The following is a 22851-nucleotide window of genomic DNA, read 5'->3' on the forward strand; positions in this document are numbered from 1 at the left end:
CTGTTTCAGTTTGATCATAATTAGCAACTAGATCTATTTGTTGCTTTTCCACTGTTATTTTTCTACTTTATTTTACTAATTGTAATGAACTGAAACTTACAGATTCAACTCAAACATGCTTCAGGTAGCATATCTTATAATAAAATAATTGAAGGTAAACAAGTAGACCATTTTTTATTATGTTTTTAATTGTCAGAGCTGTAAAAGTAAGAAACTGTATGTTACTTTTAATATAGTAACATTTACTTTCTTCTGTTAAAATTCACAGATATGTTTATATGCATACTAAAAATGGCTTTGTTTTTTTTTTACCTTGCATTTTTGCACCCTAATTTCATTTTCAAGGTAAACACAGTAAATAATGGAAAGCCAGATGCTCCTTTTTCTTTAAATAACAGTGTTTGAGACTGATGTTAACCTAACATCAATGATGTGGATGGATACCATTAGAGTGAAGACAGATTTAACTTAGATTGTGAGTAGTTTGTTTGACAGTTGGAACTTGAAATATGTATCCTATACAGAACATAAAAATGCAAACATACACATTGCAGTGAAGTTTTTGAAGCATTTTTGTATAAAAACAGAACTTACTGTATTTATAGGAGGCAGAGACAAGAGGGGAGGAGCTGTCCTTACCTTTCCTGCTAGAAATCTTCCCGAGAGGTTAAAAACCGAAGACCTGAGACGACTTTTAACATACCTTGCAAGTATACCAAGGTAGTATGTTGATTCAGCAAACATAGAACCTCTAAATATACCCTTGAGAGTAGGTTTAAACAAGTTTTGATCAACTCTGCCCTCAGTTAATTAGGTTGATGATGATATAAGTGTACTTATATACCTTATTAAGTGGGCAGAAGTTGATAATCATGGGTGGATATTATGAGTAAGATCTGTAATCAGATAAGTAGTCTGATGTTACATTGATATACTTGTTAAGCTTATCCTGTGTTTAGATAAATAGATTAATAGTATGTTTGATGCAAGTCGTATTTATACACTTAAGTAAATATAAAAGCTAATACTGTTTATATATCAAGTACTGCAAAATAGCCATTTGAATACTTTTATGTTTTCTTAATTTTTTGATACTGTTTGTATCTATGTTTGTGATTTAACTAAAGTTTTTTTAATGATACTATTTTTATCTATTTTTGTGTCTACTAGGATATTTTTGAAAGTTTGTCCTTATATTTGTAAAGTTTTGTGAAAGCTTATTTTGTTGCACTTAATTTTAATTTATGTATTTTTGTTTATATCTATGAAAAATGAAGTAATTTGAAATTATACATTTATTTGACCAGTTTAAACTTGCTGTCATTAATGAAACAGTTAAAAAATTACTGGGAAATTGTTTGGATTTATAACTTTAAAGTGTTTGGGTCACTTGTAGTTTCAAGTTTTGTGGTAGTACATTCCTCTTCTGCTTCAGATGTGAAACTGTAACTAACTAAAAAAACTTGGAATCAATGTTTTGATGTTGGAATGTTTTAGCTGCATATAATTGTAGCTTTAACAGCAACACTCATGATTCGATTCAAAAGTTGTAACCATGAATCATCCAAACATTTGGATCTTGTTAGCAGCCAATGAATTATTTACTAAATAACTTTATTTCTGTTTTAGTGAGGATACAAAAGAGCTGGGGTTTTCGGTTGTGATTGACATGCGTGGTGCAACATGGAACACTGTCAAACCTATTCTAAAAGTTTTACAAGTAAGGCATTTATTTTTTGTAAAATAATTAAATTCTAAGAGTGCTTTTATAAGTGAGTGTTTTAGCTCTTACATTTTTTTCTTGTTACTTTAATGTTTTAGTTATAAGCTCTACAATTTTGTTTTGAAAAACTAGAGTGCTTATATTCTGTTTTAATATTTTTACTTTATTACAATTGAGATTTTAGTTTCTGTTTTTATTTTTTATTTTTTTGCATAAATTATATAAATATCAACTTGCTTATAAATCCAATGATTTTCCATTGTTTGTTATAAGAGTGAGACATAGTACTAGTTTATGGCAAAAATTGTTTCATTTTTTAGATCAACAAATAGACCCATTTCAACAAAAGTATATTTATTTACCAATTATGAATATGCTGCTTATTTTTAAGGCTGGTACATCTTCACCCACCCATAATTAAAAACATTAACAAATGTTAATTTTAGTAGATTAAATACAAAATATGACAGTTCCTTTCACCAAATTTCTGAACATTTGCAACAAATCAACCACTTAATGATTTTAATGTAAGTGCATTAAGTAGTTTATTGTATTCTTCCACCCCTTTATATTTAACATTTGTTTTTCACAGTTTGCACGTAGTGTTATTTTTTTTTTTAATTTTGTTGTGCCGTTTTTCATGATAAAAGGAAACCCAAAATATTTCTACACAACTGATCTGTAAAGTATTTTAGGGCTCTAAATTTAAAGTTTTTGAGTTTCATCTTGATTTAATTGCTGTCCATTGCTTACCTATGTATGCATCACACTACCTGTAGTTTACATACAATGACAGAATCAAGCCTTTTATTTTATGATTTGTAGGTGTATAACTATGGCAGATTAAAAATCAAAACATACTTTTGTGTGTTTATTGTTGTATTTCTATATGAGCTGTATATAATGCATTGTTTTCTAAAACATGTCGATATATCAATACCTTGTCCATTGTTGACCAATTTTAATTGCATGTATTCAAAAACTCAAGGCTTAATATTTATTTATAGTGCTTTCAAGGTTGAACCTGGCACACAGTTTTCTGATCTTTGCAGCAGTTAGAAATATGGGGACCCAGTATTTAGAAGAAGGTGTAGTGATTTGTTGTAAAAGAATTAAAGAGAAAAACCTTTGTCTGAAGTTCAAACAAAATTAAACACTTTATTAAATGAATAAGGAATGAAACATTTTAAAGGCAGATCATTGAATTGAAGGAGTGTTAGAATGTGATTAAGTTAGAAAAGAAAAGTTTACAAAACTGTATTTAAAGGTTAAGTAAAGATTACTAATATGATTAGCAGGTGTTGGTAAAATCAGTGAAACTACAACAGCATTTCACAGTGAACCTGGTCCTCTTAAAGGGTTATATAAATCTTTCATAAAAGTGCCAAAATTGCATTTACAATACAAGACCTGTATTTGTGAAAAACTGACCCAGATTTCAGAGAATAATGCTGGAGCCAAAAAAATGGATTGGAAGCATTAGGCTATGTAACCATAATCCACTAATACAATCTTAAAAGCTTCTTCTTTTGAGTGAAAAAATATGTTCATGAATGGAATTTTTAAAAACTTATGGGAATATAATTGTAGAAAGAAAGGAGACTGCTTTGCTTGTAACTGTTGTAAGTGATGTTTACCTTTGAATTCATTTTTGATTAAAGCAAATCATATTAACTGGAAGCAAAGAAATGATGCTGAAAGTGTAGAAAGAAGAGTAATAAGAAAAACAAGTGTCCCGAGAGGTCAAAATCAGATTAGATTAGTAGAAAACAAGGTGTGTGATATTGATTCTAGAAAAGATAGAAATACTGAAGCTTATAAAACCATTATTGCTATATACAGCTGTAGCTTTGTTCATAATTCATGGATTTCAAATCTGAAAAGAAGATTCTGAATAGTACAGTCAAATAAAGTAGTTTATTCCTACTACTCAGTTCCTTCTGGGACAAATTTCAAAATTTGGCATGATACCCAGAGGGGTCAGTTTGTTTTTTTTTCTGATGTAGGGTCATAAATATATCTAGTAGCTGATCAGTCAGAAAAGAGCACTTGAATGCTGAAATATTTTTATTCCATGTTAGGGTTGCAAATTATTTTCCCATACACAAGGTCAGATAGGATACAATGCAGCTATTATGTGAAACAGTAAATTAATTTTTTGACTGGCCAAGCTATAAAAAGTAACATTGGCTGAATATCACTATTTTAACATATTTCATAAGTATATCAAGGCAGGTAAGTTTATTCAGTGACCATATATAACTTTAATCATACCCTTGAGAATAAATTGATAAAATTAGAAAGTGTACTGTGCACTCAGAGAAGTAAAAGACACATGTATGAGATTTACACATTCTTCATCCTTCAACTTACAGGAAAGTTTTCCTGCCAAAATTCATACAGCATACATAATCAAACCAGAAAACTTCTGGCAGAAACAAAGAACTAGCTTGGGAAGTTCAAAGTACAAGTTTGAGGTGAGTGGTATACCATATTTTGAATAGGAGATTGAAACAAAGAGAGATTTCAGTGTATATATGAAATTATTTTATGAATTAAATTGGATGTCTGTAAAGTTGAGTTGCATTGCTTTAACTGTATAGTAGAATTTAAAAGAAAGGTTATTATTCTTCAAATGTGAATTTATTTAATAAATTAAATATAACCTTTGTGAGGTTGAGTTGCAATACTTAATTCTTGTACATCAAGTGTTTTCTTCCGTGCCTAATTGGGCAAAATTTTCCATCACTCACATCCTTATTTATCAAGTTTATTTTTAAGTTTATTGTATAGGACAACTTACATGAATAAAATAACTTATAATTTAATGAAAGATTATATTTAATAGATATAAATTTATTTTGCCCAAGAAAATTGTCATATTCTTAAAAATATTCTTACATGTACTTATTCAAACCTGATGCTGTTTTGAAAGATTTGGTCTTAGGTTGCTGCTAAATCTTTGTCAATTAATACTGTAATTTAGGACTTACAGCTGTGTCATGATTATTTCAGTTAGTAAGTTAAAGTTTCAAAAGATATGCAGTAATGGGAATCTGTGAATCAAACTGGATGCATAAAATGGAATGTTGTAAAAAAAAGATTTAAATTCTAAGGCGAAGAAAAAAGTTAAACAGAAACCATATTTTAGGGAAAGAATTTTGTGAAAGAAAAGTTATATTTAATCATAAAAACAAACCATATTTATTCATAGTACTCTATAAAATGTAAGATTATTTAAGAGGAAGTACCTTTGAAAACATGAATTTTGTTCAGGCAGATTAACAAATATGCAAAACATATGTAGTCAATAGTATATCTTTTGAATACCAAACACTGTTTATTTAAACTTAGCTTTTGAACATTGAAATTAAGTTTGAGTTAAAGTTATAGCTGAATAATGATAAAATTGCTGTTAATGAATATGTGGCAACAAAGTCATCCAACATTTAAAGTTTCCACTCTTGTGTAGAACTTGCCAGCATTGCTGAATTCTAAACATCTTACAGGATTTCATGACAGTACTCAGTTGTACCTCATCTCATAAAAACCTTTATTTTTCTGTTGCAATCATTAGAAACTAGTTCAAATACTGTTATGAAACTTATCTAGATGCTGAATTTAAATGCATTTGTATACGAATTTATGTTTTTGTTCTTAGTTGTTATTATATATTGGCAGCATAGAATGTCTAGTAATAAATTAACACACACAGAGTTTGTGTACTTGTGTTTTTGACTGGGAAAAGTTGTCTCTGATATTTCATTTTGTAATAAACTAAGTCTGCATGTTTTCAGAATACATTTTTATTATTTATTTATATGAATTTAGGTATAAGCTAATAGACTGTTTCTTTTCATTTTATTAGACAAGCATGATATCACTAGAAACACTATCTAAATATATTGACCAGTCACAATTGACCAGTGACCTAGATGGTACATTACCGTATGATCACAATCAGTGGATTGAACTCAGACTGGTAAGTAGAAATGATTTATTTATAATATGTATGTAGTACATTTAATGAGTTGCTTATTTATATATTGTGGGGGCTGGCTGGGAAGTAATGTTAACAGTCTGTGTTCAGAAGGTAGACAGGTAAACAGTAATTTAATTATTTCACCTTTGTAAAACTGATAATTAGTGAGCTATTCTGTAAGTTACATAAACTTAATGCTTTAAAGTTACTTACATTTTGTGTTTTTACATTTCAGAGCTTAGAGAGTTTTATATCTAAAACGTTGGATGTAATGGAACGAATGGATAGGATCAAAGATGACCTCTTGAGGAATGATTTTGCTAGCGATATCAGTGGAGCCAAGAGAATGGTTGAAGAACATAACAGCATGAAGAAAGTTGTACAAACTCCACTGGAAAACATTGATTATGAAGGTCAACAAGTATTACACAGGTATTGATTTATTTTGTAGGTTATTCATTGCCTAGTGAGGAATCTGTAGTATGCAGGTATTATGATTGTAACACTTTCATAACTTTGAGAATGAATATGTCTTTACTTAGGTGTATTCAGGTAAAATTAAAAAAAAAATATGAGTAATTGTAACAAGACACTCTGTTCAAACAGGATGTATCCCCCAAAAAGTTATGTTAAACTTTTTGATAAGTTTCTTACAAAAAAGAGCTAAGTCCATGACACACACACCTTCTCTCGTGGTTATAAATATGTCTTTCATTAACTTGGTTAAAATAGTGATTACATTAAAAATTAGATTATGAGAGAAATCTAGATTTACTGTTTTACTTTCTTCATCAGGGGGAATAATAACATTTTTTTTTTTATAAGTCTTTCTGGAAAGTTTTGATGAAAATTAGGACTTTATATAACCTTAAGTAACATAGAAGCTCCAATCATAGGCTAAAGTTGATAAGGTTGAATATCAAGGTTACCATCATGTACCTTCTCAGACGCCATCTACATATGATTCTAAAAAACTAGTTTTACTAGATTTTCTTTGCATTGTACTTCCTACACATGATGAGGACATAGTGCTTGCTAACTTATAAACTCTCAGACTGAGCATAAATGCAACACAGTGTTAATGGATTTTTACTATTGTTTTACTTTTAAGTTACATCTTTTAAAACAGTTTGTAGCAAAAAGTTCTGATATACATTACATTTCTAGAAAAAAAATAGTGATTAGTTCTTCAAGTAGTTATATTGGACATAGGTCATCTTTCATCAGAATGCTGTTGTATTGGATGTTGTGAATTACAATAACTGATCTCTGTTCTGGTTTATATTTTGAAATGTTTTTATATCTTTATTTTTATTAGTCTTCTGAACTTTTACACATCTGTTATGTGTTACCTATGGTCATATGAATAAAAACTGACTTATCTCAGTAACGTAAATCACTGGGTATAGCATTAACAGTTGACACAATCGGTGTACTAGGCTAACTTAGGTCACTGGGTATAGAATTAATGGCTGACAAATTCAATTTACCAAGCTGATTTTGATAATTGAAATTATTATTAATAAAGGACATAATAAATCTATCAGACTGAAATGAATCACTGGGTGAATTATTAACAGCTAAATTCATCAGTATACCAGGCTAACTTAGATCACTGGGTGAAGTATTGACAGCTAACTTGAACAGTATTCCAGGCTATATTAGATTCTTGGGCAAAACATTTACAGCTGGCATAATCAGTGTACCAGGTTAACTTGGATCATTGGGTGAAATACTAAAAGGTTATGTAATATATTATCCAAGCTATTAACATGGTAACTGGATCAAGTTGTAATCAGTATATTAATGAGTATTGCTTAATAACTAAAGTTACTTGGTCAGTTTTAATAATTGATGTAATCAATGCTCCAGGTTAACATAGTTTATTGGATGAAATATTACCACCTGTTACAATGTGTTTGTGTCTAACTTATAGAATTAAGTCTTAACAACATTAACAGAATCTGTGTTCATGGTGAAATTAGTGTATCTAAGATAATCTGCATTCTAGACTAATATACGTTCTGGGTGTAACATTTCTAGCTGCTGCAATGAGTTCAAAGTTATCTAAGTTTTTTCTGGTTCAGTATTGAAGGCTAATTTAACTTGTATTACAAACCAGGTAATGTATTGGCCACTAGCATTCTATATTTTAGGCAAAAATAATATGCATTCAAGACTAAGTTATATCCATTTGTGAAATAAATGAACAGTTGATGTAATATCTTTTTTCTTGTTCATTCAGTTTTGGTTTTAATAGCTGACAAACTTATGTTCCAGGCTAAGTTATGCAACTGGTGGAAGTAGCGGAGGATCTTGTGATTCGGGTTATTCTAGCAGGGATAGTGCACCTCCCACAATGGCTGGAAACACAGATTTTCAGTGTGCAATTTCCCATGTTATGCAGTTGCTGGATGATGTCCATGTCACACAAAGGCATCTAGGTCAGTTATGGCATGTCCGAAAAAACAAACTAGAACAGTGCTATCAAGTACGAATGTTTGAACAAGATGCTCAGAAGGTTAGTTGTTATTTTTTTAAGGTTTATACTCTTAAGAAAATACTTTTGTTTTTTAGTTTTATCAATTTTATTAAAGTCTGATGTTAATTCAAACACTAAAGATTTATTACATATACCCTTTTTAAAAAAGTCCTTTCCTTTTCTTTGTAAGATAAGATATATTAGAACTTTTTTACAGTTCACATTGTGTACAGAGATATTTTAAAATAATTCTTCTGTATTTATGAAAAATAATAAAGTGAATGCTGGTCTGTATTTATTTTGTAATATAATCATTGTATTGGTGTTAATTGAATTCATATTTATAGTGACTGTGTATACAGCTCTGTGTATTGAAGAAAGTTTTAAATCTTGCAACAATAAGCATATTGTTTTTAAAGAAAGATTTCCAGATATGGTCTTTGGTGTTCTGAATAAAACAAATAAATCAGTTTCTATCTGAAGTAGACAGAGGTCTTGCTGGCTAACAATTAAATAGATTGATGACAAATAGGATGGATTTTATATATCATTGAACATTGTTTTCACTTGTTTTTGCAATTAGTGACAATAGTATTTTTTTACAAGAATTAACAGTAAAGTGTTTGATATTTTTTAAAGTTATAAAATAAAGTGTTCTTCAGTTAACAGTGTATTCTAAAGTACCTCTGTTTGTTGCTGCAGGTGTAAAAGTATTACTGAGAAGTAAGTAAAAACAATTAAGAAAACTATAAAAATTGATTTTGCTGTACATTGATGTGCCCCTTTGTTCAAAGGAACATGTGATGTAGTTTTTACACAGTAAAACATCATTTTTTTTCATTCTGTTGCAGATGTATGATTGGATCGTCCATAACCTGGACCTCTTTCTAGTCAGATATGTTGAGATTGGTCGTTCCTTTCAAGAAGCCAAAGATATGCAGGAGGAACATAACCATTTAACTATGGCATCAATGGTAAGAAGTTATTTGAAACCTTGTTTATTTTTCTTTCATATTTTGGTATTTTAATTGTTTTGTTGACAATTTACCTAAATACCTATTGAATATTTCAGTCTTTTTAATTTTAATTATAAATGCCAAATTTATGTATACATATATAATTTTTTGTTGTCATCTACTTGCACAGAGTGTCTACACAACCATCAACCGTATCCTCACAGCAGCATCCAGGCTGATTGACTCAGGTCACTATGCTAGTAGTGCTATTCAACAAACTGCAGCTCGTTTGGACAATGCCTGGAAGCAATTTGCAGCAGGACTGGATGAAAGAACAACTGTATTGTCTTTGTCTGTATTGTTTCACCAGAAAGCTGAGCAGGTAATGTGTAAGAGCTGATAAATTGTATGGAAAACTAGGTTTTTCACTGTTTGAACAAAAAACTGAACAGGTAACTTGAAGTCTAACACATTGATATGAGAGTTAAATGGGTAGAAAGCTCTGTTTCACTGCTGTTTTGTCAAAGCTGTCAAGGTAATTTAAAAACAAAAGATTCACATAAGGATGTGGGTATATAAGTAGCTGTGTTCTGTACTGTTTCATTTCAGTGTTTTATTGCATAGGAAGCCAGGTTATCTATCATTTTATTAGAATGCTAAGAGATAATGTAAAACCTGAGCTCCTTCTTTGGATTATGGGTGTTTTGCTGTTTTTTCATAAGAGAGTTGATAAACTAATTAAAAGCTGTAATCTTTCACTGAATAGGCTTGTGTTTGTATGTAAAGAAAATTACGTTGTATACTGTTTTCTTAAAAAAATGAACATCTAACTTAAACTAAAGTTTTTACTGGATTCTAGATGTTTAGGAATCAAAGTTGTATGAACTGTTTAATGAAAAACTCAACATGTAATATATAAAGCCTGTGGTGTTCAACTGGATGGTGCATGTTGCTCGTTAGAAAAATAAACAGCTAATTAAAGCTTACTTTAATTGAAATGTGAATATATAGAACTCAGAGTTTTTTTTTGTTTTATTAGAAAATTTAATGTAAATTAAATTATAATTACTTTTGTACCTAACTGGACATTCAGTATTAAAGAATTAAGACTGATTCAAAGTACTGTATTATTTTAAATTATAAGAACATTAGTAACAACAACTTCTATCATAAAAACATTTTTAGAAAGCTTTTAATATATAGTTTCTAGTAGCACAGCAGTATGTCTGTGGACTTGCAATGCTGGGAACCAGGTTTTGATACCCGAGATGGGTAGAACACTGATAGTCCTTTATGTAATTTGGTGCTTAACTATAAACAAACAAATTTAATATATATGTTAAAGTTTGACTTTTTCTTGGTAATATAGCAATGTTATCCCTGTTAATAAAACTTCTCAAGCTTTGATGATATAACATTGCCTGGCTCTAAAAGGTCTTTCACAAACTCTGTTGTTACAGTCCATAAAAATTGTTTTGTAATCTCTCACGATATTACATTGTTTTTGTGACTTTTAAAAACTTTCACAAACACCAGTGATAAGATCATCGCAACCATCTATAAAGCTTACTTCATAAGCTTACATTAGCTTGAGTGATACTGTAATATTATCACAGTTTTTAAAACTTTATGTACAAGTTTTGGTAATATCCTACAAATTTTGTTAATATAATATCATTATTCCAGTGCAAATAAATATTATCCCCCCCATGCAAATTCCTTTCAACCCATAACAGTTACTTCTCAAATGAGAATACTGTAGTCACATTCAACAAGTATTCCAAAACAAGCTTGACAGATATATGATGCTTGACCTAACTTATCAATATTAACTTCTGATCAGAGCAAGTTGTCTATGTAAATATTATGTAACTTACTGTGTAGGTTTAGAGATTTTAATGCTTTTACAGTCCATATAATGTTTCACAATCTGTATAATATACTTCAGCAGCATTGGCATAACTCTTCATAACATGAACATTGCAAGCTAATGAAATAAGTGGAACTTGAAATTAATCAAATTTCTGAGGGAAGATCAGAATTGTCAGTTAACCCTATGTGTGCAGGTGGAGGTCAAAGTGTGCATTCCACAACCTTTTACATGGTGTCTTTGAACCTGGTATTTTTATACATGATATCAGAGTTATCAACTGTTCATTTCAGTCTATGCTGCTGATTCAGTAACATTTTGTGGTAAAGTAAATTTCAAATACATTATTCAGAGATACTAAAACTATAGATATGCATTTCAGAAGTTTTAGAGGTTAATCAAATACATTATTCCAACTGTAGGATAAAAGAAGGTATTTTTACTTTTCAAGTGAACACCACCTTGCACTCAGGCTTGTTAGCATATCAGTTGGACTAAATTATGTCAGTTTCTTGCACTTTACTGAAAACTTGCCACTTTTGTATGGATAAGTGTCACAAGGAATTATAGTTTACATTCCTTCTCTTGGACCAGCCTCTTGAACATTTAGTTAAACAGTATTTCTAATAAAACTGAGAAGAATTAACCAGTGTTTCTAGGAATGTTCAAAATCGTCAGTTATCCAGTATTTTTATAGAAATTAAGAATTATCATTTGACTACTTTTGAGGAAGCTGAAATTTGTCAGTTAGTTAGCTAAAGAGATTATTTTAAAACACTCATAAAGTTGTTAGCGCATTAATTAAATTGAGATAGTTATAGGACATTATATGCTTTTTGCAGGCTATTTTGTTTATTATTCAGTTTTTTATTTTCCTAGTATATGAACAATATTCCCTCATGGACTCAGAATTGTCAATTAACTAATGTCCCAAGAGAAGTTTCAGAACTAGAAGAACTGATTCATCAGCATCAAAACTTTTATGAAGAAATATGTCAAGCTTACACAGAAGTAAGTTTGTATGTGCGTAAACATATAGCTTGTTGCGAGAAATTTAGATAACAAATACATATTAAGAGTTAGTGAAGTAGTTTATCGAGTTACTTAGCTTGTATTTACAGTTAACGATGTGTTTTGTTTAGGTAAGTAATGTGCACTTAATCAACAATTCGAGTCTGGGTGTTTGCCCTTCCAATATCAAGTAGAAGTTGTTGAACAGAAACATGAGTCACTAAATAAATTAACTAACCTTATTTAAATGTGAAGTATTTTATTAAATTCAGTTATTACTCAAAACTTTAAAATACATCAAAAGGTTTATTATGTTAAAATTTAGTATACACTAGCCAGTCAGTCTTTGCCATGCTATTGCAGTAAGAGCATGTTAGACGATTTAACCAGTGGAAAAAAAAAAGTCCTCAAATCTGTCACCGCTGTACAATCAAGCAAGTCTTAGTATCATATTAAACACTTGGTTATACTTAAGATTTAATAAGAACAAACCTATAAGTGGGTATAATAGAAAAGTTTATAGAAGTTAATCAATAAATTCAAGGAAGAAGATAAAATGAGTGGCCATGCAATGAAATATGAAAATTTTAAAGTTTTGAAACTGCCAGTGAAGGAGATGGTGTTAAAACACAAAATAAGGACAGTGAGAAGCCAGTCTTTAAAACTGGCAGAAAAATTGACAAGTAAACTGTTGAAAAAATTCTTAATTAATAGTAATCAACACACAGGGAAATGTTTTGATGATTGTTCACACTTACTATGCCCACTGATTATCTTCCACTTCATGTCAACAACACTTGATTAATCCCATGAAAGCCACTTTAGACAGTTTCTCTGTGATTAACAACTTGTTTCTCTTTAGCATAAACTCATTATGCATGGCTTGGGGTCAAACTATGCATGTCACAATGTTTTATAATTATATTCAAAATTTGGTTAAACAGTTTTATTTTCAATTTATGTCAGTATGTTTGAATTAAAATATGAATGTTATGTAAGTTTCAATTTTTAATTTGTGCAGGAAATATTCCACTAAGTTTTCAAAGTTCACTTGTCTGTATCACATGACACTTATTTTCTCTGAGTTGGGCATTTTATACCAACTAATCATCTGTGTGTAATGTCCTGAGTTTATTATAAATTACACACTTATAGTGTATACATATGTTAATAAGGCAGAATCTAATTTTATGACATCTAATCTGCTTTATTTATGGTAGTATAAACCAGAAAGTTGAACCTACTTGCCACACCCTTCAATTACAGTGTTGCTTTTATATATTGGTGGTAGTTTGTTTGCCATTGCATCATTTGTAATCAATTGAAAAATAAAGTTTTAATTTACCAATGATGTATAATGCTAGCTTGTTTGTCAGACAGTTTTTCAATTATTTTACCTACAGATTCATAGTTGCTATTACCAAGATCAGATCGATCAGTTAAGGGAGTTATTTTTAGGCACTTACATCTTTGTTTGAAAAACAGTTAAATTATAATTGTTAGAGGACATTGAATGCTTTCTGCATGTTATCATTTAGTGTTCTTAGGTGTATATTTAAAATAAATAAAAATTATTACAAAAAATAGGCTTACGTTTCATTAGTGGATCAACAGCATAAAACACAATAAGAAACAGAAGTATTAAATTTCTGGTTTTCATTTATATTTTTAGTCATTGTTATATATATATATATATAAAGCTGATCCTCATGTATTTACCATTACACCATAGCTTTTGACGGTTGCTAGTAGTATTGCGTAAGAATAATGTTCCTTGTTTAATGATGCTCCTTGAATTAGTTGTGCATCATTGATCATGTCTACTCTTATAGTTCTGGTTAAGTTTCTGCCAGGAATAGTGAAATAATTGCTGGTTTTCCACAGATCTGTTGTAATATGTGAACATTGTTTCCAAGACTGTGTTGAAAAATCCTAAAGGCATAAAAGTCCATTGGAACAGAGTAATACTTTTATTATTCTATATTTGTTGTTTTTTGTAATTTTTATGAAAACAATTAATTTCAAGGTGTGGCTGGAAGCTTTTGAATTTCTGGTTTGATGGTAGGAGATGCACCCATCTTCAATAACCCCTTAACTGTGGAACATGCCATATGGTGCAATTGTTAACTGAAAAGCATTTGCAGAGCACACCACCTGGTGCATATTAATTTTTTTTGAGCAACATACTGCAGAACACACTCAATTGGTTACTACGATTTGATTTGTTGATATAATTTATTTCTGCTAATATGATTGGCTCAAAGCATGCTGAATTACTTTTTAAAAAATTACATGCAATTTTCTTTTATATATATACGAGTGTGTGTACACACACACACTGAAATATTACATAATACAAATGAAATATATAAAAATAAAAAAAAATATGAAATTCTGGGAAAAAGTACTGCACTGCTCTGTTGTTTTTAATGAAAGAAATTTGCAGCTAGGGGTATTGCTTCACATTGGCTTGAGTTGTAGTTTCAGAGCCATTGCTGTCCTAAATGCTCTTTTGATCTTTTTTTTTTTTTTTTAAGTATTTTGTTCGTTGGATCTCTATCATCTCGTAACCTTACTATGCAATTATCTATCTATGGAAAGGTCTTTGAAGCATTTCTCCAGATATAAGTATCTGCCATGGCACTTCATGTTGAATTGTCTGAAATTTATTGTAAATTTACTAAGTGTATAGGTGCTAGACATGTTTCTTGTGGTTCCAAAATTTGCATTTATAACAACATGACATTGTATAAGCTAAGTATATTTTTAAAATTTGAGAAATAAGATGTCTTATATGCTTTTGCAGCTAGAAACTAGTAAAGATTAATGTTTAAAAAGTTGTTTTATGTTCTACTGCAGAAATACAGTACATATATTTTAGCCATCTATGTTAAAATGGCTAGATACACATGGAAGTTAAATTGAGAAGTGCAACAAAAAGTTTAAATGCTGTACAAAAACACATTCCAACTAAATAATAAATCTAAACTTTCACATTACAATTAATAATGCATTTTTGAAAGTCACATTATGAGTATTTTAACAAAATGAAGTGCTTGTCATAATTTCTAACAAACTTAGAGCCAATAAGCAAGTTGTCTTTATGCTTGGTATGAACTATAGCTAATAGTTGTCTCTTTAGATGACAAAAGGTTTGTAGAAAGTATTGTAATATTCAATAAAAAATAGCTTAGTTGACTAAAGTTACCTGCCTAATAAATAAGGTCACAAGCTCAAATTCTGGTGGGTTTTGGTTTTTATTTTTTCTGAGAGTTTAACAGTGATATATATCATATTTAAATAATATCAGTCAAAAGGTTATCCAACAAGAAAATGTCATAAATTATGAAGAAAAGTTAATTTTTTAACTTTCAGACCATTCCAAATGTCAGTTCCATTCTTGTTTACTAAATTGGCTGGTGCTAACTATGTGAAGTATCAGTTCTTGAACATCATTGATTCCATCCTTTTCTTCATTTGTAGTTATGCTGTAATTGTCTTAATTTAATTAAATATTTATTGTGTAGTTAAAATAGGAGCATTAAGATGTTAAAGTTTCAAGATAACTACAGAAAATGTTGTTATTGTAAGTTCTAAATTTAAATATACAGTTTGTGATCACATTAAAAGTAGTTTAAATGCACACTGTTATGTTATGAGTAAGTAATTAGCAAAAGTTTTGACTTCAAAATCCTCATTGATTTAGCCCTATTGGTGCTGAATAACAACTTTTAATGTTTGGCTGGCACTGAATATATATCTTTGATGCTTCAACTAATTACGGTATCGGTAATAAAAGCATGATATCTTGGCAATAACTCAACAAAAGTCCCTGAAATATTTAGTGATTGTACCAAATACTATATGTGTTAAATTCAATACATAAGAATACAGGAATAAAGGAAGGTTGCCTGTCGCGCTGAGCCTTCAAGTCGACTGCAGTCACCAACCTCGCTAAAAGGGTTAATGTAAATTTGCTAAGAAAAGAATTATATCCCATTACTGAGAAAATGTAAATTTAAACTATGATTTTGATGTATACCTTAACACTAGTGACATCATTTTCTGTGAGTTGCTTCTTCATCTTTACTGAAATTACCAATAATTCATTTTGTTGCTAAAGTACAATGAGGTTTTGGCTCTGTTATTTTTTGTGCCAATCAGTTTAACATATTTTTAACTTAATTATTTTTATTTGTTACAAATTTATATTTGATTATGTAAAAACAAAACCTCCAAGAATGTGGTATTTTATTCTAGTGAAGTGCATTGCTAAAAACTCTGTATATATATTTTGTTTTATTCTATTTCATCAGTGTTCTAAAATTAAAATATGCTTATTGGTATGTTGCTAGATGTATCAAAATTAAAAATTCAAATATTTTTGATAATTTTATTTTCTTAAGTTTCACAACTTGTTACACACAATAATTTCTACCAGTTAGCTTTCTTTAACTTGAAGACCAAGCAGTAGTATTTGTTATTTTAGGAGGTACTTGAGAAGTAGAACAATGTGGGTAATACATCCTGATTGTTAACCTCCCCTGCAAAACCTTATTAGTGATGGCTGTCTATCTATCTTTTGTAATTATTGTGTAGGTTCACAGTACCAGTAAAAAGTTACTCTACCAGTTGGACCACTTGGTGCAGGTATGTCATCAGCCCAAGTCTGAAGGATCATCCCATAAACATGTAGGACATTCTGTTCTCTAGATGATACATGCTTTCTATTAACATGTAGAACATCCTTTTTCTTGATGGTGCATATTTTTGATAACATGTAGAACATCTAGTTCTCTAGTGCATGTTTTGTATAAATGTGGAGAACATCTAGTTCTCTAGATGATGCATGCTTTCTGCACTTAGAATGTTTGGTTCTCGTAATGATGCAAACTTTTTATAAATGAGTAGGGCCCCTGTTTTATGGGTGATATGTATATTTTCTATAAACTCATAGAACTTCCTGTAATGATACATGCTTTTTATAAACATGAAGGATTTGTTATCTAGATGATACACATTTTATATAAATTTGTAGAACATCTGGTTTTCTAGATGGTACATGTTTTATATAAATGTGTAGGACTTCTGGTATCTGATTTCCTGTTCTCTAGTGTTTTAGCTTTTCATAGGCAACTGTTTTTACTAGTTATTACAGATTTTCTACAAACGTGTAGGTCATTGTTCTGTAGACTGTTCGTATTTACTGTCGTTTATTTCTAAATATTGTATTTTGCACATACATTTAGGGCTTTTTGTATGATGGTGTATGACTACTGTGGAATTATAGTTGATGTTTATCTCCTGATTACATTTATAAGTATTTTCAGTTCTATGGAGCATAACTCCTACAGACATAGAAATTTTTCTTTAGATGCTTCATACACATAGGATGTGCAGGTTTTCAAGTATATTCATACCTACAAAACATGCCTCCTACAGATGTGGAACCCCTGCATATATCATATGGAATTCCAGGGTTTCATGGAACATGGTTAGGGAAACACTGCTTTGAAGGTGCATCCTACAGATATGTAGGACTTAATTTCTGTAGTGTTTTCATGTTTGTTGAGCATGTCTCTGTACAAAACTTATTATTTGGTTTCATTAATATTTTCATGTCTGTGGAGCGTGCTTCCTGCAGACATATAGGACTTCATTTATCTAGATGTTGCAAGCGTGGTACATAATTGTGGACTTTATCTGGAATGTTAATTTGTTTCTAAACACATAGGACTTTATCCCTTATGTATTGCATGCTTACCATAGAATATATCTATTTTTCCCCCCCTAGATTTTACATTTTACTTGCAAATACTAAGAAATGTTTACACTTATGTGACTCGTGTTTCCAATAATTATGTATAACTGCTTTCTGTATATTTTGTAGATCTGATATAAAATTTATATTAAAAATTTTGTTTGTGTAAGTATTTTATGTTTTATACCAATCCTTAGATTATATCGTTTTGATTTTGCAGGCAATCTACAGTCACATATTACTGCATTTTTCTTACAAACATTTAGAACTTTATTCTAGGTCATCTGCATATATACAGGTAAACATCGATATAAAACGCATCGATAAAGCGCGATAATCAGTTGGGCGCGATGGGATCTTAGGCCCCAAATTTTTGGGGTTTCTACAGAGGCCGCTGCTTAATATTACCACTGCTTAATGTAATCAGCCGGTTAATGTGATCAAAAACCAAATCCACTTCAATCTTTTTGTATGGTTTTCACGCCGCATATTGTGATCAAACCCCGCCTGCATGTAATAATTCCTGGCTGTCAACTGCAGTAAAGTACATAATCTGCCAGTCATAGGATAGCTCTCAGTGCGTAGGCAAGAAGTATCAAAACTTTATTTTCATTAAAACCACAAGTCATCCTTGATCGACCGATGGATGACGAAGGATGAGTCATATACACTCATACACCAGTGACAGTGGCATGAAGTGCTGCAAACGATAGCGTCAATATTGAAACCATATAAATTTCTAAGAAACAGCTCGCTCTCTAGAAGCTTTCAAACGAAATAGTTTCTTGGAAATCTGTGACGTCAGCTATTTCCTTTTATTCTAATATCGCCGAATAACTGAAAGGTCTTGTAACACCAGCTCGTAGGCAGAATTTCGTCGACCGAATCAATTTTGTCGTGAGTGAATGGGATAGTGACCATCTGGTGGCGACAGACTGCGATTTTCATATTTTTTCAACATACAGCGTATTTATACCCATGGAGAAAAGAGGCACCAAAGGAATGCTTACACAGTACAAGAGAAGATACAGTTTGTGCAGCGAATCCGAACGGGAAGCAAGGACCAAGATTATGAAAGAAATAGGAGTTCCAGAGTCTACACTTGAGGTTGGCTGAAGAATGAAGATCAACTGAGAGAATTCTGCAACCAGGTAGACAGAATGACAGGACTACAGAGGAAGAAAGCCAAGACAGCAGCAGACCCAGCAGTGGACATGGAAGTTTATGATTGGTTTGTGAGACTTGAGCAGACAACATTCCCATCTCAGGACCCATGGTCCTTGCAAAGGCAGAGAAGACCTACCAGCAACTATACCAGAAAGAAGATTGGCAGCCCACCCATGGATGGCTACAGAGATTCAAGGAGCGGCACGGCATCAACCAGATCAAGATTTGTGGAGAGGCAAAGTCGGCAGATATAGCAGCAGCAGTGGAATTCATCCCTCAACTACAGGATTACATCAAGGAGAATAACTTGGAACCGAACCAGATCTACAATTGTGATGAGACAGCACTTTACTACAAGGCTATGCCAGATAGGACATTCGCACTTGGACAGAGACCCAGACATCAGGATACAAGCAAGTCAAAGACAGAGCAATTTTACTTTTCACCTGTAACTGGGCGGCACCCACAAGATTCGACCACTACTCATTGGCAAGTTTCGACAACCAAGGTGTTTCCATCACCTCAACATGAAGACACTACCACTTGACTACAACAGCAGCAAAAACGCATGGATGACAGCAACAATCTTTGAAGAATGGTTTCATCAGGAATTCGTCCCAGCGGTCAGGAAGCACCTCAGAACACAGAAGAAAGAAGAGAAGGCCGTACTACTATTGGATAATTGCCCAGCACACCCGCTGGCAGAGAACCTCACCAGCAGAGATGGAAAGATTACCGTACTCTACTTACCCAAAAACACCACCAGCAAGATTCAACCACTTGACCAAGGGATCATCGCCAGCTTCAAGAGAGAATACAGAGCTCAACTGGTCAAGGCCATAGTCGATGATATCAGCAACGTACCAGAGTTCTTGAAGAAGATGACCATCAAGGACGCCATCTACATGAGCAGTATAGCATGGAACAAGATAAGCCAGAGCACCATCATCAATTGTTGGTATAAAGGACTCAAAGAAGCAGCACCAGAACCACAACCAGAACCAATAGAAGAAAAAGATGACATTTTCCATGGATTTACAGCAGAAGAAGTAGCAGAGGCAGAAAGGAAGTTTGTAGACTACCAGGATGGACTCCCTTGACAACCCTTGTGAAGCAGTGGGCCGAGATTGACGAAGTAGCACCAGTTACCCAGCCACCTCTCACAGATGAAGAGATCCAGAAAGCAATAGAGAACCCAGCGGCAGCACCCACAGATTTTACCACTCCAGATGGAGAAGAAGAAGATGACCCCATTCCAGAAGAACTCAGGAATTGCATCACCTCAACTCAGGCAGTACAGTACACAGAACAACTTCTATATTGGGCAGAACACCACAATCTAGGAATTTGCAAGATACTACAGATCCAGGACCTAATGAGAACTGCAAAGAGGATGCGGAACCAAGGAGGAAGACAACAGACACTTTTGGAGACTTTTGAAAGAAAGAAGACTACTTAGTAACTATAAATTTGTGCATTTCAACTTGTTTTATGTGCTTACTATATTTTATTGTTATTAAATTTTTTGAAAAATCCGTTTTTGTTTCAGTACTGAATTCGTATTTTAAACTTTGCCATGACATTTTTTTATGTGGTAATTATTTGACTTCAGTTTGTACTTAGATTTTAATAATTAGTAAATAAATTATCAAAATTAATTACTATATGTATTAACTTTTAAAATTGAACTAATTTTAATCAGCGTCTAATCATAGAAACGATCACATGATTGCTCTGACGGAACTACTTTTAGAATATCAGCCCCCATCAAAGTAATGAATTCGATAAATTTCTTTAGAATTCTGCTTTTTACATTTAATTTCAGTCTTAAAATTGAGTTTCATAAATAATAAAAAAAATGCTATATCATTGGTGTAAGTAGTTTTGTTTGTTTTTCTTTATTTCACTACAAAACGCATAAATTTTGCATTATCGCTCACCCCGAGGGTCAAAAATATATAATCAAATCGGTATAAGGCGCAATCAGATACAACGGGTCAAATTTTTTGGACCCCAACTAGCGTCTTATATCGATGTTTGACTGTATTTATATAAATAAAGAAGTTAGCTCCAATTACACAGTGCACTTATCCTTCAGAAATAGTTTTTTTATATTTTATAAATGTTTATGCATCTTATAAACATGTCTTTTTTTCTAAATAATGCTAAATAAGTAAATAAGTATGATTTTGTTTTATTTTACATACTGCATTCTCTTAAAAACATGAATGACTTTTATAAGAGTGTGTCATGTCTCCTAAAAACATAAACCTTGTTTTCTCAACATTCTTTATGACTAACAAACATGATTTTTTTCAGAACGTTTCATGTGTTCCTATAAATGTGAATTACTGTTCCTCAGAATGTTTGAAGTCTCACAGATAGTCACTCTTTTCAGGATGTTGCATGTCTCTTTAAAATTTGAATGATGGTTTTCTTATGATAGCTCATGTTTTATACATTTACATAGGAATGTCTTAATGATGCAGGCTTCCTCCTCCTATAAATGTGAAGTATTATTATATTCAGGTCTCTCATTTGTTCTTTAACCATGTTTTATGTAGATGGTACACACTTTTTACAAACATGTGGAACAGTGTTTGCTATGTATGTTATGTGTGTCTCTTTCATGATAAACATGTATTACCTTGGCTGCTTTTGATCTCTTACAGTTCTACTCTTCTGTAGATGATCCAACCCTTTAGAATGAGCATGCCATCTGTCCAACAAAAGATTGTTTTATAACTGTATAATATTTAAGTGACATGTTGTTATCCATCTGTACAGATGTTTAGTATAAAAGGTTTTTAAATTACATCTCCCACTCTTATGCTTATAAACTGTGAAATGCATGTTATAAATATTAAGAGCTCATAAAATTTGTAACAATTTTACTGTTGGATTAACCAGATGTTTTTTTCTCTCTTGTTTAATTAACTCATAACATGTGTTATATTGCAGAAAGCTTAAATGTTGCCTGAGCCTTATTAATTTCTGTGTAAGTTAAATAATTGTCATATTTGTTTAATTTTAGATTGCATACATTTGTTTGTTTATTATTTGTCTTCTCAGCAAGTCAATGAAGGAAAGGTCTTGTTAGCCAACATGAATCATCATGGTAACAATCACTATAGCAACCCAGCTGCTGACTACTCAGAAGGAGCAAAGCATGTACTTTCTGTGATTCATCAGATTTTAGGGAATCATCGGTCACTTGAATCTATGTGGCATGCAAAGAAAATCAAGTTACATCAACGATTAGCCTTAGGTCTTTTTCAGGAGGATGTCAGACAGGTGAGGTTAATAGGCCAAGAAGAAAGCAAAAATGATAGATAATATTAAAAAGAAATACAAACTGAAGTTTATACAACAGGATAAACTATGAAATATGTTTTTTTAAACCATGATGTGGTTTGTAAAAGGTTCCCTGTGAGTTGAAACGTTTTACTAAACTGATATTCAGAATCTTTTATTCTGTATTTCTTGGAGATATTTTAATGTTTAGAAAAAAAAAACTTGTTTTGTAGTAAATCTTTATCTGGTCTTTACCAAAAACCTGAGTATGATTTCTATAACTGGTAAGAGGTAAGTTTTATCTTACTTACCCCCAGATGGTATTGCCTTATTTTCATTTATTATTTATTTATTTATTATTTTTCATCTTTTTATGTTTATCTTCTTTTTCTTATTCTTATTTCAACTTTGGAGAACGGTTGCCTTCCCACAACTGTCTGCAAGCAGTTGAAGGGTGATATAAATGTGGGACATTGTGGGCTTGAGCACCTACATCTTGCTCTCCTAATTTCTAATTTTTTATGTGAGATTAGCAAATTGGAGGTTAAGACTGGTCAGTTTCCAGACACCATACCCAAATTTACAGTTATAATTCCAACTAATTC

At 31.5% G+C, this 22851-nt stretch overlaps 1 protein-coding gene across 1 annotated transcript in view; it reads left to right on the plus strand.

The window, feature by feature from the left end:
• Positions 1–22851, plus strand: part of LOC143226236 (triple functional domain protein-like) — a 224094-nt gene that overhangs the window by 51663 nt on the left and 149580 nt on the right. Inside the window, 11 exon segments of the mRNA XM_076456993.1 lie at positions 606–720; positions 1630–1720; positions 4099–4200; positions 5592–5705; positions 5941–6137; positions 7986–8226; positions 9039–9161; positions 9334–9525; positions 11893–12024; positions 16624–16674; positions 22025–22246. Of these exon segments, the coding sequence (XP_076313108.1) occupies positions 606–720; positions 1630–1720; positions 4099–4200; positions 5592–5705; positions 5941–6137; positions 7986–8226; positions 9039–9161; positions 9334–9525; positions 11893–12024; positions 16624–16674; positions 22025–22246 (1580 nt within the window).

The sequence above is a fragment of the Tachypleus tridentatus genome, chromosome 9 (genome assembly GCF_004210375.1).
Source record: "Tachypleus tridentatus isolate NWPU-2018 chromosome 9, ASM421037v1, whole genome shotgun sequence".
Classification (NCBI taxonomy): Eukaryota; Metazoa; Arthropoda; class Merostomata; order Xiphosura; family Limulidae; genus Tachypleus; species Tachypleus tridentatus.